The sequence below is a fragment of the Gigantopelta aegis genome, chromosome 15 (genome assembly GCF_016097555.1).
Source record: "Gigantopelta aegis isolate Gae_Host chromosome 15, Gae_host_genome, whole genome shotgun sequence".
Lineage (NCBI taxonomy): Eukaryota > Metazoa > Mollusca > Gastropoda > Neomphalida > Peltospiridae > Gigantopelta > Gigantopelta aegis.
Window position 1 is genome coordinate 33,084,014 of NC_054713.1, and position 19,008 is coordinate 33,103,021.

Sequence of the window (19,008 nt, forward strand, 5' to 3'; positions counted from 1 at the left end):
GATAGGTGGTACAGTCAAAGAGTAATGATGTTAGTTTAATCTGGGGAATATAAAAATGATACCGGTACTTTTAGTTTCCAGAAATCATTGTCACCTAGCTAATATTAATGATGTAACGCGCTGATTGGTTGTTTTTATACTACGGTCGGTCAAGTGACCCACAAGCCTGCAAATAATAATATATTTAAGGCGTCAAAGTGAAGAAAAAAAGTTTTTAAAATGTCTATTATTAACACATATATCTCTCTATACGAGGTCTGTTCAAAAAAGTATCCGAACTTATTAAACAAACATTTCGGAAACCAGTAGCAACCAAGAGGCGAAAGTGGGACAAGTGCGTTAGTCGACCTTAAAAAAAAGAGTAAAGTTTGTTTTATTTAACGACGCCACTAGAGTACATTGATTATTTATTTTTTTATCATCGGCTATTGGACGTCAAACATATGGTCATTCTGACACTCTTTTTTAGAGGAAACCCGCTATCGCCACATAGGCTACTCTTTTACGACAGGCAGCAAGGGATCTTTTATTTGCGCTTCCCACAGGCAGGATAGCACAGACCATGGCCTTTGTTGAACCAGTTATGGATCACTAGTCGGTGCAAGTGGTTTACACCTACCCATTGAGCCTTGCGGCTTGCGGAGCACTCACTCAGGGTTTGGAGTCGGTATCTGGATTAAAAATCCCATGCCTCGACTGGGATCCGAACCCAGTACCTACCAGCCTGTAGACCAATGGCCTAACCACGACGCCACCGAGGCCGGTAGTAGTAGACCTTAATGTGTATGCGTGATTTTTTGCAGCCTCGTCCGGTGAGTCAGTTTCTGTCATGCAATCGGTGAACGTTCGTGGTTGTGTAACACATGCTCGACGCATTTACACTTTACACGCGATGTCAAAAGCTTGATTACAAAAACGTAATCCATACCTGTGACGTCACACTATTGTTCTAGGTGCAGATTATTTATCAAGAATCAACACCTGCGAAACAATAGAATTTGAACTTGTTATGCATTCAGGTCAGGGATTCGAACCCACTGACAGAACGTATTCATTGTAAACAAGTGCAACGCTTTAGCCCACGAGGCTATTTATTTGCATCAGGCGCGGATTTCTGAAAGGAGGGGGGGGGGGGGGGGGGCAAATGTAACAAAATAAATAATTTTTATATTTAACGACGCATTCAACACATTTTAATTACGGTTATATGGCGTCAGTCATATGGTTAAGGACCAAACAGTTATTGAGAGGAAACCCGCTGTCGCCACTTCATGGGCTATTCTTTTCGATTAGCAGCAAGGGATCTTTTATATGCACCATCTCACAGACAGGATAGCACATACCACGGCCTTTGATATACCAGTCGTGGTGAACTGGCTGGAGCGAGAAATAGCCCAAAGGCCCACTGATGGGGTTGGGGGGGGGGGGGGGTTCCAAATGTAATGACTGATCTCTCCTTACATAGCGCGCCTCTTACATTATTTAGAACAGTTAATATTTCCCCTTAAAGGTTATCGTCGGTTTTCAACAAACAAAATTCCTGGATCCGCTATTGTGCATCATCAAAAAATATGTAATTTAAGCCTTATAAACATGCTACGAGTGACAGTAATATTTTCTAGCGAAAGACAACGAAGATTGTCGGAAACTAAATCGGAAATCAGAGATTACACATTTAGCACGTGCATCACACTTAATGGCAGCCAGCCACTTTGGAGGATGTCCTGACCGAATCGTTGCGATTAGGTCCGAAAGGGGTTATTAGTTTCGTAAATATTCTTTGCCACTTAAACAAATGTTTTTTTATGAAAAAACATATAAAACATAAAATGGAAGTTAATTTAGCAATCATGTAATTTAGTTTAATGAATAATGGATTAAATTGGAAAATGCGCTGGAAATGTAGATTCTAAAACAAACCCCAATTAACTCGCCCTTACGGAGCTCGTGAACTATTTTCCACGAATCTACACACCCTCGTACATTTTTCATTACTGAGTAAGCCGTGCTGTTTTATTATTATTTGTTTATTAAACTTTCCCCACCCCAATTATTTTAAATCACAGACTGTGTTTTCAGAGGTGAATTGTTTCCCATATTGCATTTGGATCTCTTACAAACACTAAGTTGAACCACATTTGGATTTGCCTAAACTGCACATATAAGTAAGAAGTTGTCAACAGTGAAACTTCAGGTGAGAAATTGTAAGTATTCTGTAATTTAACGTTTGACTATTAGCCAATCCACCCCCCCCCCCCCACCCCTAAAACAAAACAAAAACAACGTTGGTCTGGTCAGATCAAATTTCCAGAATTGATGCCGCCAATCTTTATTATTATTATTATTATTATTATAAATTATTATTATTATTATTATAAATTATTATTATTATAAATTATTATTATTATTATTATTATTATATCGTAAACGTCCCTAACTGGGATATGTTGCTTCAAACTCCGTTCACTTTTGTTTTCTAGTACACGGTTCGCTCAATTAACACCCGATTTGTTCTCAACTTGTCGTTTATTTGTGAGGTTTTTCTTCACAGTTCTAGAACATAGTTATTAACAATAAATTTCAGAAAAGTAAGTATATAAATAGAAAACTTTACTAACCCCTAAAACCATTATTTTTGCTAAGTTTTTTTGTTTATTCCTAAAAAATTACCGATATCGGGTCCACATAACTCGTAGAAATGTACTTAAAATGGAGGAAGTCGGATGAATTAACATTCGGTTACATGACCTCACACCTGCCAGATCAACAAGGCCAAAGCATTTAAGAGTAGGCCATGTAGTGGCGACAGCGCGTTTCCTTCCTCAATATCTGTATGGTCCTTACCCATATGTCTGATGCCATATAACCGCAAATAAAATGTGTTGAGTGCGTCGTTAAATAAAACATTTCCTTCTTTACTAGGGTCAGTGCATTTCTAGATTACAGTGAAACTCCTCTAAACTAGTTACCATCGGGACCAAGCAAAAGGTCCGGTTCCCAGAAGTATCCGGTCTAGAGAGGTATTCAGAAAGTGGACGCGAAAAACGTCCAGTTTTGCAAGGAATTCTGGTTTTGAGAGCATTCACTGTATATGCAAGTGACCGTTTCGAAATCGTTGTGCATTACGCTTTACATGATATGGACGTAGCCCAGTGGTAAAGCATTCGCTTGATACGCGGTCGATTAGTGATCGATCCCTGTCGGTGGGCCCATTGGGCTATTTCTCGTTCCAGCCAGTGCACCAGTATATTTAAGGTCGTGGTATGTGCTGTCTCGTCTGTGGAATGGTGCATATAAAATATCTTGCTGTTAATGAAAAACATGTAGTGGGTTTCCTCTCTAAGACTGCCAAAATTATCTGATGATAGTATATCAGTGTGCTCTAGTGGTGGTGTTAAACAAAACAAACTTTACTTACGCTTGCTAATTACACATTTTAGAAAATTTACGTTTTGCGTTTTGGTGTATTACTGATGTGTGTGGATTAACATCTAGAATTGTCCATTTTGGGGGAGTGTGTATGTGTGTGTGTGGGGGGGGGGTTATCATTTTAAGAGTCATAGGGCCTTCTCCCTCTAATAATTTGAGCAATATTCTTATAAAATACTTAGTCCGTCCCATCCTACAAAAATGGTATTTTTTATTTGTTTGGGGGAAGGGGGGCGGGGGTAAATAATTTCAGTTTGCACTGGTGTAGGATGATGGGGTTGGGGTGGGCTTTGTTGCAGCAGCAATGGTTTTATGTATTTTTATGGATGTGTGTGTGCACACGCGCGCGCGCGCGCGTGTGTGCGTGTGTATATGTATATATATATATGTATGTATGTGTGTGTGTGTGTGCGTGCGTGCGTGTGCGTGTGTGTGTGCCCCCTCCACTTTTTAGCACCTTCTTACGCCCGTGGTTTGGTTTGACGTAAGACGGAAAGTAAAAGTGTTTTGGAAATAACAAAAAAAGAGGTAAAATATCCGACCGTCCCCCCCCCCCCCCCCCCCCCCCAATTGGGTTAATTTTAAGATTATCGTTTGGGTTAGTTAGTTTTTGTGTTAGATTTAGCATTAGGGTTAGTTTTTGGGTTAGGGTGAAGTTCCCTCTTTATACATGTATCAGGATACTGGGGGAGGGGGGGGGGCGCAGGTGGAGGATATCTTTCCCACTAATCTCACAACAACAATGTTTTGTGCCATTCCAACTTTAAAGGGACACACCCTAGTTACGGCTATTTGTTAACCATTACGGCGTTGTTTTTCGCTATTAAACCCCATTTTTCACAAATAAAATTGCACTTTACTTACATTTTATTATTTAGAATACACATTTCTATTATTTAGAATACACATTTCCATTCACCTGAAGTGCTTTTTGGTAATCCTGATGTTTGTAAAACCACGAAATGCATTTTTTCCATTTTTCCATTTTTCCACAAGACGTGCTGTCGAGAAAAAACCGTTAAGCAAGCGAGGTCCAATCTATTTTTAGAGGGAATCTTCCTGTGTAAACGTCACAGATGTTGATATACCACGTGACCGTTACCATTTTGGTTCGGTTTGTTTTCTCGTGCACGGTTCGCGCAATCAACATCCGATTTGTTGTTGTTCATTTGTGAGATTTTTCTTCACAGTTCGTAAACATTTTCAGTGACAATAAAGTTCAGACAAGTAAGTGTCTCAATACAAAACGTTACAAACCCTTAAAACCAATAATTTTGCTAAGTCTTACGATATCTGGAGAGGGTATACAACCAGGACAGAACAGTTGGAACATGTCCAGGAGAGGTGAAAAGAACGCACCCCAAGTCTGTGCGCACTCTGTGAAATTTGTCGTGACGTAGGCATTGTTGTGCTTCGAGCGACATCTACTGGTGACATCAGAATACTAACTTTCAAAATTATTTCAAGCAATTGGGACATGGGGATTCCCATGGTATTTATCGATATAAAACCTGATTTTTCACTCCATTTGATAAAAACGTGATCTAAGTGTGTTACAGGTTTGTAGATTAACCAAATTATAATTTATTTTCGCTGGATGGAACTAGGGTGTGCGGCTTTAAGCATACCGATCGCTAGAAAATGTCCATTTTCTGAGAGGTGTTAACATCGCGTTGATGAGAATCAGATACCACCAAAAGTGGTTTTCTGAGTGATGAGAAGCCATACCATCGTTTTGTAGTCCAATGATAATGAAAATGACGTCAACCAGGATCACGTGACCTAAAATGCGCGCATAAGGCAAGCTGTGCTCATAAAGCGTGAATATCTCGTGCAGTTGACAGAACACCTCTGGAATATCGAAGGGAATGTTTGCATGATCATTTTCTAAAATTTTCATGGCCAGACTTCAAGTAAATAAACATTTTGCATACATTCATTTGGATCACAATAAAACGTTCCTGCTAGTATATTACACGAACACCTAAGCAGTAATGATGTTGTCTGAAATGTGTCATTGGAGCTAATATTTTATACCTTACACTTTTAAATATGATACAGAGTAAGCAATAGTTAATTGGCGCCCATTTTGAATTGTGACGTCACCTGGCCAATAGGGATTACTGCCTGGTTGATCCTATATAGAGTTTTTCTCTATACATGATGGCCTAGGTGCATGTTAGTATCACATTCTGCACTAGTATACCCTAACTCTTCAACATTACTTCTGAAACTACATTTTGCACTACTATACCCTAACTGTACTACATTACTTCTGAAAACTGATTATCAGAAAACATATCCATTTTCAGCGACAGGTGCTGCCATCTCCTTGTCAGTTTTGAGCCTTGATTTATTAACATGAATACCTTTTTTTCTCTCAATAATTCAATGTAATTTTATTCAGTAGGAGCAGCCCCGTGTGTGCTGGTTGTTTCTTAAATGTTGTAAGGAAGAGGAAAACCGCGTGGAGCTGGTGGAGCTGTATCAATAAAATTTAACCATGCTGAGAGGTTAGTTCACATGTTTGATTTAAATGCGCAGACCCTAGTTTTAACCTGTAAACATAGACACTAAGTTTAATTAATCTACTAACCTGTAACACATCTGGATAAAGTTACAATAGAGTGAAAGAAGAGAGTGTGACGCTGGAACCGGAAAATATCCGTTAAAATAAACTTGAACTCAAATCAATAACCGCTGCTGCTCAAGACTCACGTGCGTTTTTAAAAATATGAAAAATGCATTTAAAAAACTGTTTTGGTATTAGAAACACCAGGAGGACCAGAATCATTTCGGTTCTATGGAAATGGATATCTAAAGAATAAAATATATAAGTAATGTTTGATTTCAATGATCGTAAACGGGTCTAATAGTGAAAAATATGCTGCAGTGTTTAAAAACTAGGGTCTGTCTCTTTAAAACGTCCATCTCCATCATTATTGTTGATAGTTTGGTGCTATATTGTTTTATGTGTACCACGGTTCTACACACTCTGTACACACACACACACACACACACACACACACACACACACACGCGTGCGCACACGCACACGCACACGCACACACACACACACGTGTAACCCGTTATATCCAAGTAAATGGTGCTACAAATTTTGTGAGAATAAAAAAATAGGCTACGCAAAATTAGATTTGCCTGAGCAACGGGCGAATGGAACGATCGTTCTCGCAATGTTCAGACGCCTAACACACACACACACACACACACACACGCGCACACACTGACACACTGACACACATATACACATATACACTGACACACACACACACACACACATACCCTGACACACACATACACACACACACACATACACACACACATACACACACACACTGACACACACACACTGACACGCACACACACAGATAGAGACCGACAGAGACAGACAGAGCAGAGAGAGAGAGAGGGGGAGAGAGAGAGACCGACAGAGACAGACATACATACAGAGAGACAGACAGACACAGAGAGATAGAGACAGACACACACACACACAGACAGACAGACACATAGACAGACACAGAGAGAAAGACAGACAGAACAGACAGAACAGACAGAGACAGAGAGATAGACACAGACAGATACAGACAGACAGACACAGACAGACAGACACAGACAGACAAGACAGACACACACAGACAGACGGAGACACACAGAGAGACAGATACAGACAGACAGAGACACAGAGAGAGACAGACAGAGAGAGGAATACATAACTTGGAGGATTGGGAGATAATGAATCAGGGAATTAGATATATTACCAATAATGAAATCCTTTTAGGGTCTCATATAACCCTTTTTCTGTAACGTTACAAAATACAATTTACACGATTTTATGTTTCAGTAGAAATTTAACATAAAATTTAGGCTCAGCACCTCAGATATTCTCTTTTGAGAGGAAACTCGCTGTCGCCACTACAAGTGCTACTCTTTCCGATTAGCTGCAAGGGATCTTTTATTTGCGCGTCCCACAGGCAGGATAGCACAAATCATGGCCTTTGTTGAACCAGTTATGGATCACTGGTCGGTGCAAGTGGTTTACACCTACCCACTGAGCCTTGCGGACCACTCACTCAGGGTTTGGAGTCGGTATCTGGATTAAAAATCCCATGCCTCGACTGGGATCCGAACCCAGTACCTACCAGCCTGTAGACCGATGTCCTAACCACTACACCACTGAGGCCGGTACTCTCATTAGACTAAAACTGAATAAAAATCTACGTTATTGATTTAAAACCCATATTGATAATGCATTTAGTGTTATCTTTGTAATATAACCATGACTACAAAGGTATTATTGTTTACAATTGTATCTTTGTACTGAGCCCATGGAAGATACTAACACATCATAACATGACCACACCCAAATAGGCATTAAAGATCAAAACAACAAATTTTTATTATATTCAAGTTTACCTATTTATTAATGGTATTAATAGACTGACAAGTGATTCAGCTGTACACGTTTCCTAAAATTTAATATTAATGCTTACTACCTTCATAATTAAGTTGAACTAATTCAGGCATTGAAAATAACATGACAGTGTGTCGTACTTAATGCTGAAGAGAAATGATAGCTTTGTCTCCTGAAACTAGACTACCATGAGTTAGGACTTGAATACTTTTCAAGCCCCGTTTAGCCTAATACAGATTAATCTAGCTTGAGACAATATTGACTAGAGGTGGCATTCACTGGTGGAGCTAATGTTTGAAATGTCATATTTTTGGTGCATGTGTTGGTACCAACGATAATACATCATGTTCCGAGCCGACGATTGTATTTCAAATTGTGAACCAAAGCATATTACAATACAAATTCCTTTACAAACCATTGCCATACTGATGAATCAAACACGTTTGCAAAGGTATAACGATAGCAATGTCATTATTATCTTAAGAATGGAATCATTCTTAATGCTATAGGCATCATATGATGGTGATTTCAAGGCTTGTATATAGGTATAGGGGTATAGGATTGCCGAAGACATAGTGGAGTCCTTGAAAGTCAAGATGTACAACCATGTACAAGTATATTATGAAGCTCTAAAATTCTTATGAGACCAGCCTGATCATTTTACTATTTGGGCAAAAAGCCAACAAAAGAAAAAAAACCCAGCATGGTTAAAGAGTTTTAGCAGAGTTAAATAATATCTGGAAAGATTTATCCCACAGAAATGAAGAGTTGTCAGCATTGTTGATGCCTCACAGTTACATAGATGCATTGCTTAGCCTTCTACGAGCATCTCATGTGGGAATTGCACTTTACGGCTATTAAGTTAGTCATTCCACGGTGCTCTGCTTTGACATACTGTATTATGGCACATACACACCAACTTATTAAGCACAAAACCTATCTTCCAATTGAGCTTTTGAAGCTTTTCATATTGGCATAATTTTTTATCAGATGTCTGACAACAATATATTCATACATCTATACATACCTATAATAAATATTCACTTGTTTTTTCTTTCGTTTTGTATTTTTAATTTTGCTTCGTTTCTCTTTTTCAGTGAGGATCTTGATGCTGGTTTTTCTTCTCACTTCATTGGTTCTATACTTCGTTTGGAATTCAGGTAAAAATAATGTTTGTTTTATCCTGTCAAAAAAATACACACTAGCATCTCAATTCAAGACTTAGACTGATACTTTATCTTCATGGAAATGCCATAGAAATGGCACGCGACGTATGTATGTATGTATGTATGTATGTATGTATGTGTGTATGTGTGTATGTATGTATGTATGTATGTATGTATATTTATACATTGTATGTATGTCAGGTTTGACTATTACACAGATATTAACGCACTGGCGCAGGGGATAATTAAATCCTTTCTGGCCTCTCAAATGGTCTTATGCCGTCGCTTGGACTCGAACCACGGAGCGAGATTTAGCTCAAGTCAGTTGAGTGATCGCTTGAGGTGCTTGCGTCATAAGATCGAATCACCTCGGTGGATCCATTCAGCTGATTGGTTTATTTCTGGTTCCAAACGCCATAGTGTGTGCTTTCCTGTCTGTGGAAAAGTGCATGTAAAAGATCCCTTACTGCATTTAGAAAAATGTAGATGGATTCCTCTGATGACTATGAGTCAGAAAAATCAAATGTTTGACATCCAATAGCCGATGAGTAATTAATCAATTTGCTTTATGCTATGGTTACACTCTCAAGGACGGCCATCCCGCATTACTACGGATTCAATCCGGGATTATCCCCAATAATCCGTACTAATCCGTGTTGGATCCTTGATCATATGTAGGTGTGGTTCCAATCCGTACTGGTTTTTTGACCGTGCTCAAAAAACTACTACGGATAAAAATCCATTCTTATCTTTACTAACCCATACTAAACCCATACCAATCCTTACTTATACGTACCTATGCCTACTAAACCGTTCTAACCCTTACTAATACGTAATAAGCCTGCATATAGTACCATGCCACACTATCAAGGATCAGGACGCCGGGTTAGCCACGGATACGATCCTGTGTTATTCGTGACAATCCGTTATGGTCCGTACTAAACTTACCGATCCGTAGCGACCTGTAGCTCTCCCCGATGTCAACTAGCCCCCTATCCTTAATAATCCTTGGTTTATCCGTCGAAAACCGTAGTTAAGCCGTGGTGCATCCGTGGGGGACCACGGATAGACCTCTATCCGGGGTCATCCGTGAGGTTTTCATTCGTCGTGGATCCGGCCAGACGATCCTTGACAAGTGTGACCAGGATTTATGTGGTGTCGCTAAACAAAACAAACTATCACTTTGCCAGCGTGTGTAATTCTGCCAAATCATCCAAAGCGCGACAAAACAAACTATCACTTTGCCAGTGTGTGTAATTCTGCCAAATCATCCAAAGCGCGACAAAACAAACTATCACTTTGCCTGTGTGTGTAATTCTGCCAAATCATCCAAAGCGCGACAAAAATGGCAACATAGACGGCCGCGAATTAACAAAGTTGAACATCGATCCGACTCCGAAGAAGAATACGTCTTTGTATCCAAAGGTGTAGACTCGACATTACCACGTTTCACAGTGATGATTAATGGTCAACCAGTCAAAATGCTAGCAGACTCGGGTGCAAGTTTAAATACATTATCCGAGAATGTATATAACTCGTTGACATGTTCAAATATTATTGTATTAATGTACTAAATATAGACACTATTAAAAAAATCTCAACTGGTTTGTGCCGTGGTATGTGCTATCCTGTCTGTGGGAGGGTGTATATAAACGATCCCTTGCTACTAATGGAAAAAAGTAGCGGGTTTTTCTCTAAGACTAAATTTAAACATTACTAAATGTTTGACATCCAATAGCCGATTATCGATAAATCAATATGCTCTAGTGGTGCCGTTAAATAAAATCAAACTTTAACTATTAAAATGTTTTACAAAAGGTTAGATCACCTAAAAAATCATATTCTTTTTTCTATTATATATAGTATTTATACCATTTAATATCATGCCCAAATGTAATTCAAAATAAATAAATTAAATAATTAAAAGAAATCAAGAAATTAAAAAAAGATAATGATTAGAAATAAATATAAAGAAATAAAAGAACAAACATAAGGTTATATTTGTAACAAGTTGCTCACTGCATTTAAAAACAGCTATTATTGCATGTCACGGTCTAGATAGATTTCATTAAATAGCTTTTACAGACATGCTTTTAACAAAACACAATTATGCCTTCATAGACCAAATAACCAGTGTTGCTAGTTTACTCTGTGCCATATTATAAAGATGCAATCAATATGTCATTGATAAGGACTACTGACATCAGTTAAAACTACATATGTATCTTGGTCTGGGTATTTGCAAAGGCAAAAATTACTTTCAAAAATTTACTTATCAAAATAAATGGTCTACTTTCAGCTAGGTGTTTGCTAGGTGGTGTGTGCTTATGTGCGTGACGGTGTGAGGATTACTTCGCATTCAAGCTTTGTAAGACTGCCTGTCCGCTCGTCTGCAGTCATATTGACTAACAATAGAACAAAACAACAACATACCACGTTACTGCTGTCGGCTTTCACAACTGTGGCTAATCAATGTATTGTCAAACGTTTTTTAGTTGGGAATTCAGACTCGTAACAACACTGTACACGCTTTGAGAGGAAAACAAGATTTTGTATTTTTGTTTGACAATGAATTAGGGCAGGGCGGCGATAATCAGGGGCGGTGCGGTAACAAACACGGCAGGGCGGCACAAAACGGGGGCAGGGCGCAGCGCCCCTCTATTTATTGCTAGATATATAATATATCTATATATATATATATATATATCTATCTATATCTATATATATCTATCTATATCTATATCTATATCTATATATATAATCTAAAAACGATCGCACAGATACAGTTGTTTATAAATAATATTTCATGGAAATCCAAGAGAGATGCCTTGATTACATTTTTGTTTACATTTTTGTTTACACGTATGGATCACGATGGGAATTCTGTGACTTCAGGTTTTCCATCAGACACAATAATTTCTTTGCGATTGCCCGATTCAGCATCTATCTTTACTGCTGATAATTGGGCAATCATTAAAGCCCTGGAACAAATTAAGGATTCATATGCATTCAAATATATTATTTTTACATATAAAGAAATATTGAAACAAAAACCATATGTGTCTTTTTATGGTTGTTAAAAATCCACTGTTGTTTTTAGAGCATTGCATCCATTGCATTCAACAGTGCTGCGTCTTCATGTGCATATACTAATATCAGCCATCTTTGATTCGATTTCGGGTCGTTTCGCCCTGAAACCATTTCGAACCCAGTGTTATTTCGCCCTTAGTCCCGTTCACCCAGCGTTTGTTGTCCTAACTCTTATATATGGTTCACATGGACCTGCAACTTGTTAAATGCACGTCTGTCACATTCACAGACGACAGAAGTCTATATCAGGTCTGTCAACGATGTGTCTGCGTGAGTATATGGGGTGCACAGACTAATGGAGGGTGCACAGACTAATGGAGGGTGCACAGACTAATGCAGTGTGTGTCGGGGGGGGGGGGGGGGTGGAGCGCACAAACCAGATTTTTTTTTTTTTTATTACGTGCTTGTATGTATACTTTGTGTGTGTTTTATTTTATAGATACACTTGTTAAATTATTGTATGTATTTATAGCTACACTTGTTAAAGTATTGTGTGTTTTTATAGATACACTTGCTAAAGTATTGTGTGTTTTTATAGATACACTTGCTAAAGAATTGTGATTTTTATAGATAAACTTGCTAAAATATTGCGATTTTTTTTAGATAAACTTGCTAAAGTATAGTGTTTTTATACATACACTTGCTAAAGTATTCTGTGCTTTTATGGATACACTTGCAGAATGCGGTAACCTAAACAGTCCCAAAATTGAGGTTAAATTAAATCAAGCAAATAAATTAAGATTGAACTTGACAACTCATAACACTGGGTTAATCGGGGGGGGGGGGGGGATATGACACCACCCCCATCTCCGATCGTACCTCCCCTACACCTTTAATATTTGTCCGTCGCCCAAAACACGACTCGTAGACGGTGCTTTCCACTATAAAATCCTGGCTACGCCATTGACTCATTTTTAATAAGTATTTTTATTTTTAAAAACACAAGTAAACATAAAAACATGTTTTGATAAAACATTGAAGAGTTTTGTTTCAAAGAATTCTGCCTGTATTTTAATCCACTAAATATTTCAGCTGCCAAAACGGATGACTTTGCTAATATTTATGGCTGATGCAACAGTTAGCGCTCAGACAGGAAACTTTGCTATGTAACAGGCAATTTAGTGTTCATTTGAAGTGTAGAAATAGTAATAAAAAGCTAGCTGTATTCTTAACAACGACCTCTAAACATTGATATACTTTAGAACCAAGTTGTGTAAGCTCATTAAAATTGATCTCCTAGCTGTGCCACGTACAATACTGTTTGTTAAAACATATATTAAACATTTGTGGTACTCAAAAATTGCACAGGCAAGTCAGTGCTGACATGACTCGCCCGAATGGCAAGTAAAAAAAAATCCCAAGTGCACATTCTCTTGCACTATACATAATATGTCTCTTTGCAGATGCACCTCGTAGTATGAAACCATCTAATCTCATTTGGAAAGGTAAATAAGAACTGAAGTTTTCCAATTTTCGATAATTTACAATATCTGTTTTCTTTATGTACGCATGCATTAAAAACAAACTCTAAACAACATGTATATACTTATGTTTTTTTATTTAAGTAACCCCCTATGTTTTACAGTGCAGTTTATTATAATTTGTAAACATGAAGACCTATTGTCGAAGAAAATAAAATTATTAAATTTGTATACCGACACTGTGCATTGGGAACTGTGTATAAATATATATAATATATATATGTTTACTGTATCATAATATCATATAATTACAAACTTCCCGAATTTATACGATTTACTGTATTCTGATTGGCTGATGTCACTAAAAAACCCAAACGTTATCCTTCCATAAACCTCATAAAAATACGTCATCACGGAAGACCAAGATTGATTGGAACTATTTTTAGCTGGATGGGCGAGAAGCCCAATGACCCAGTTCGGTGATCGTTTTAAAAATAGAACAAGGAAGTGACCTGTTTTCTCGATTAAAAAAATAAGGGAAACTGGATGAGATATTCATGTTATAAAAAAATAAATAAAAAAATTACAATATATTTTTTATTTGTTTTTATTCTGTTAAAAAAAACACCCCAAAACATCCAATAGTATGTCTACATGTATTCCTACGCTTATTTACAGAACATGGCTGACGGTAAGAACGAAAGAAATTATTTTTGAGTGTTTTAAGGTACACTTCTTGTTCTGTTTGTAATTATAAGAATTGTTTCTCATTTTTTTAGAAATTTATCGATGTATAAAAGTCACAAATGTAGTATAAACTCGCTTCGCTACGCTACGCGATTTTATACCATTTGTGACTTTTATACATCGATAAATTCCTAAAAAAATGAGAAACAATTCTTATATAACATATTGTTTACAGTAAAGTCAACTCCATTATAACAGATGACATTAACAAAATAAAGAAAATGCATGATACAATTTTTATTATTTAAAACTTGAAATATATGGACCATTTTGGTGAACTAAACCTTATTTAATGGAACAGGTAGAAGTAGAATCTAAGAAGTCGGGAAGCCAGTCGAATTTAATAGATCGGGATTTCCGACTCATAACGAACTTGAAATACGGAAATTACCGATATTATCGGTTTAGACTGGGTGTATCGAAATATGTATTATTACCTTTTGAATGATATTTTACTACAAAGATAACACCGCACATGTCTACGCGTTGGGTGTTTGGACGTTTGCTTTTCTTTTCTTTTTTACTTGCTTTTCGCTTTTCAGAGGACGACTTATTACATTCACATCCCATCACACTGGACATAGAGTTATTGAGACAGGCGTTTATTCACAAATTACAAGGTAAAGTAAATAATTTATTTATTTTCTATCAGAGACGGGACGTAGCCCACTGGTAAAGTGCTCGCTCGATGCGCGGTCGGTTTAGGATCGATCCCCATCGGTGGGCCCGTTGGGCTATTTCTCGTTCCAGCCAATGCACCGCGACTGGCCTCAGATTACAGTTATCTTCCCATTTGGTTGTCCAAAAATCCAAAATCCAATATTTGTCCGCGCAAGTAGTCTTCTGTTTGACTCTGATTATTTCATGGCAGACATCTATGAAGTGACAAATATTTGACTGAAGTGACAGGGGAGAGCATGTAGTTCGTAAACGTATAATTTGTTGAAGACTTGTTTGTGGTAATTCCGACCCATGCAAAAGTAGTGCTTTTGTGTAAAATGGGTGTACTCCGGCCATGTTTAAAGGATGTGTTTGTTTAAACCAATATCCTGGAAGAAAGAGCTGGACAACAGGGGTTGTCCTTTTCAGGGTATGTGTCCCCCAGGCAGGCAAAGGTACATACAAAACTTCACGGGCCTGCTGATATTAATAAAAATGTTATAGCCACTAAGGCTATATAGAAACATATAGCGAAATTAATTGTGGTCTGAGGCCGACTGGTATATCAAAGGCCGTGGCATGTGCTATCCTGTCTGTGGGATGGTGCATATAAAAGATCCCTTGCTGCATTAGAAAAATGTGTTGGGTTTCCTGTAATGACTATACGAGTCACCAAATGTTTTACATCCAAAAGCCGATGATTAATAAATCATTGTGCTCTAGTTGTGTCGTTAAACAAAACAAAGAAACTTGTGTTCTGTAAATTTCCTTTCATTCTTTCTTTATTTTAATAGGCCTTGGTGGCGTCGTGGTTGGGCCATCGGTTTACAGGCTGGTAGGTACTGGGTAGGTGTAAACCACTTGCACCGACCAGTGATCCATAACTGGTTCAATAAAGGCCATGGTTTGTGCTATCCTGCCTGTGGGAAGCGCAAATAAAAGATCCCTTGCTGCCTGTCGTAAAAGAGTAGCCTGTGTGGCGACAGCAGGTTTCCTCTAAAAAACTGTCCGAATGACCATATGTTTGACATCCAACAGCCGATGATAAGATAAAAAATCAATGTGCTCTAGTGGTGTCGTTAAATAAAACAAACTTTACTTTCTTTATTTCGTTCCATCATAGATGTGTCTTAAAATTCCTTCTATTTTTTTTCTCCTTTTTTAACTTCCAGCGTTGACATGTCTTCTTATCTCCAGGGGGCGGGATATAGGTCAGTGGTACAGCGCTCGCCTGATGCGCAATCAATCTAGGATCGATTCCCGTCGGTGGGCCCATTGGGCTATATCTCGTTCCAACCAGTTCACCACGACTGGTATATCAAAGATGGAATGTGCTGTCCTGTCTATGGGAAAGTACATATAAAATATTACTTGCAATTAATGGCAAAATGTAGCGAGTTTTCTCTCAACAACTGTTAGAATTACCAAATTTGTTTGACATCCGATAGCCAATGATTAATAAAATAATGTATTCTAATGATGTCGATAAACAAACCGAACTTTTAACAGATATATGGTTATCAGCTTGAGGGAAAATGAGATTCCCTATGTACAGATTATGGGTCAAATTTACGGAGCCTGTTTTTCTTAAATGTAGGTGTTTAAGCATTGTGAATGTATGTACATGTAGATACACGTGTGTAAGATGTACGAGGTGTATACATTTGGCACTATATATTTATTTAAGAAATGAAGAGGAACAAAGCTTTGAAGAGATTTGGGAACAGGCGAAATTGCTCAGAGAATACTTCACCCAGTAAGTTCTCACTCTCTCGCTCTCGCTCTCGCTCTCGTGATCGCTCTCTCGTGATCGAAATAAGCAGACTTTTTAACTAGTCCAAGGGACAAATACATCTAAATATCTACTTGTGCGCCAATATTTTCACTTGTCCAAATAAATGGGTTAGTTTTATTCAAGTACCAGGATTATGTTTCTTATTGCTTAAAATGAAACTGCATTGAACATTTTCACTTGTCTACAGGACAACCATCGAGGCACATTTTGCTTGTCAGAATAGATTTTCACTTGTCAAGTCTTATTTCGAACGCTGCCTCTATCTCTCTCTCTCTCTCTCTCTCTCTCTCTCTCTCTCTCTCTCTCTCTCTCTCTCTCTCTCTCTCTCTCTCTCTCTCTCATATGCACACTATTTATTATGGTGATGTTTATTGGCCACTAGATGTCAAAATGTTTTGTCGATTAGACTTGTAAACATCGAAGGTCTAATAGATGTCAAAATGTTTAAATAAAACGGACCGTAGATGTTTACCTTGGTGAACTAACGTCAAATGTAAACTGACGAGTTATCATATTTTGGTGTGTGTGGTTCCAAATCCATCTAGGAGGACTGCCACTGTAAAACATATGTCGGCATAAACGCCAAAAATCATTTATACAGTTTCTGTAAGTGTCTGGACAAATCGGATTCCAAAAGAAAGCATGCTAGTCTTCAGGATATGCAGCCATGTCTCGCTGTCCGCCGTTTTGCCTGTAAATGAGACCTGAACTTGATCACGATATGTGGCTCCAACTTCGTCTGTAGGAGAACTGCCATTTTAATTTGTGCACCAGTAAAGACGCCAAAATCTTTTATACATACCACTTTCGTAAACAGTCACGAGAGCAACTAAACTGATCCCAAAGAAAGTCTGTTTTTCTCGTGGTCTATGTTATAGGATCTGACTATTATGGTTACGTCTTAAAGTGGTTTAGGAATGTATTTCCCATCAATAGTGTCACCCTAGGCAACATACTCGTGCTAAGACCCCTTTTGTGATTGTGACGTTAGTCGGCACATAACCATTATTTTGTCACATGATAAATTGTAATCGCTAACTGCTGCCGATTCTGACGTAATAATGAATAGGTACTGTTGTTGGCACATTGGGTATCAGCTGGGGCAACAATAAAAAATCTGTAGTTTTCTTGATTGCTGTAATTTTCACACTAATTGGTTTGAGAGGCCCCTAAGTCACTAAAGCCCAAGTTATTGCATAATTGGCAGGTGGCACCATAATTAATTGAATCATACTTGCACATCTAAAATATAAATTACTCTTGCTGTCTTGATCTGTCTCTAAAACCTTTGGTTATTACCAACAGATACTGCGTGTGTGGACACGGCCTGTAATTCAACTCTGCCACCAGCTACTAGTGATGTAAATTTTTGGAACGTCTTTAAGCCTCTAACTCGGGTCAAGGACGTTACTGGACGTCTCTCCGAAGCTCTGGGTCCCTACAGGAGCGCCAGTAAAGTTATTTTCGTGACAGCGGCATCCTCCAATCACTTCAAGGAATCACAGGCGCTCATGAAGAACCTTCACCAGACAGTGTTTCCTCGTCTGAAGAACTACACGTTCTATTTCTACGACTTGGGACTCACGTCAAAACAAAGGCAACAGGTGATACATCAACTTGCACAGTCATTATATGGTGATAAAATTGTAGTAGTCTTGGTATAAAGTCTTAGCAGTAACTAACCGGTGTCATATTGAAATCATTTATTTAAAATTTTATTTCCGATTCCAACCTACACTAACATGATCTCTGAGCTGAAGTGAATACCCCCAAACCAAATTTACCGGCCTCGGTGGCGTCGTGGCAGGCCATCGGTCTACAGGCTGGTAGGTACTGGGTTCGGATCCCAGTCGAGGCATGGGATTTTTAATCCAGATACCGACTCCAAACCCTGAGTGAGTGTTCCGCAAGGCTCAATGGGTAGGTGTAAACCACTTGCACCGGTCAGTGATCCATAACTGGTTCAACAAAGGCCATGGTTTGTGCTATCCTGCCTGTGGGAAGTGCAAATAAAAGATCACTTGCTGCTAATCGGAAGAGTAGCCCATGTAGCAAAATGATATGCTAATGCATTTCCTAAACGAGTGATTTTGCAATAAAGTGTCTAATTGCAATTTTTAAAAACAAATCCGTCCCAAGCATAGTGCCCTTTAAAAAAAAGTTATCAAAGTCAAATTATAACGAAATATATGAATGCCATACTTATATACGAATCAGTTATTATATGACTTTTTCTTGGCTAAAATTCACGATTTAGTGATTGAG

At 38.2% G+C, this 19,008-nt stretch overlaps 1 protein-coding gene across 5 annotated transcripts; it reads left to right on the forward strand.

Moving 5' to 3' along the window:
- The first annotated feature begins 968 nt into the window (after nt 1-968).
- Nucleotides 969-18,417, forward strand: LOC121390780. 5 transcript variants are annotated; one of them, XM_041522700.1, is made up of 8 exons: nt 969-1,019; nt 2,080-2,204; nt 5,837-5,942; nt 8,962-9,024; nt 13,524-13,565; nt 14,831-14,908; nt 16,636-16,704; nt 18,049-18,417. In XM_041522700.1, the coding sequence occupies exons 3-8, from the start codon at nt 5,933-5,935 to the stop codon at nt 18,405-18,407; spliced, it is 621 nt and encodes a 206-aa protein (XP_041378634.1). In that variant the 5' UTR covers nt 969-1,019; nt 2,080-2,204; nt 5,837-5,932; the 3' UTR covers nt 18,408-18,417. The 5 variants fall into 5 exon arrangements, with proteins under 5 accessions (XP_041378634.1, XP_041378638.1, XP_041378635.1 ...); XM_041522701.1 differs by lacking the exon at nt 969-1,019 and having other exon boundaries at nt 1,551-2,194; XM_041522702.1 differs by lacking the exons at nt 969-1,019; nt 2,080-2,204 and adding an exon at nt 1,551-1,998.
- The last annotated feature ends 591 nt before the right edge of the window (nt 18,418-19,008 follow it).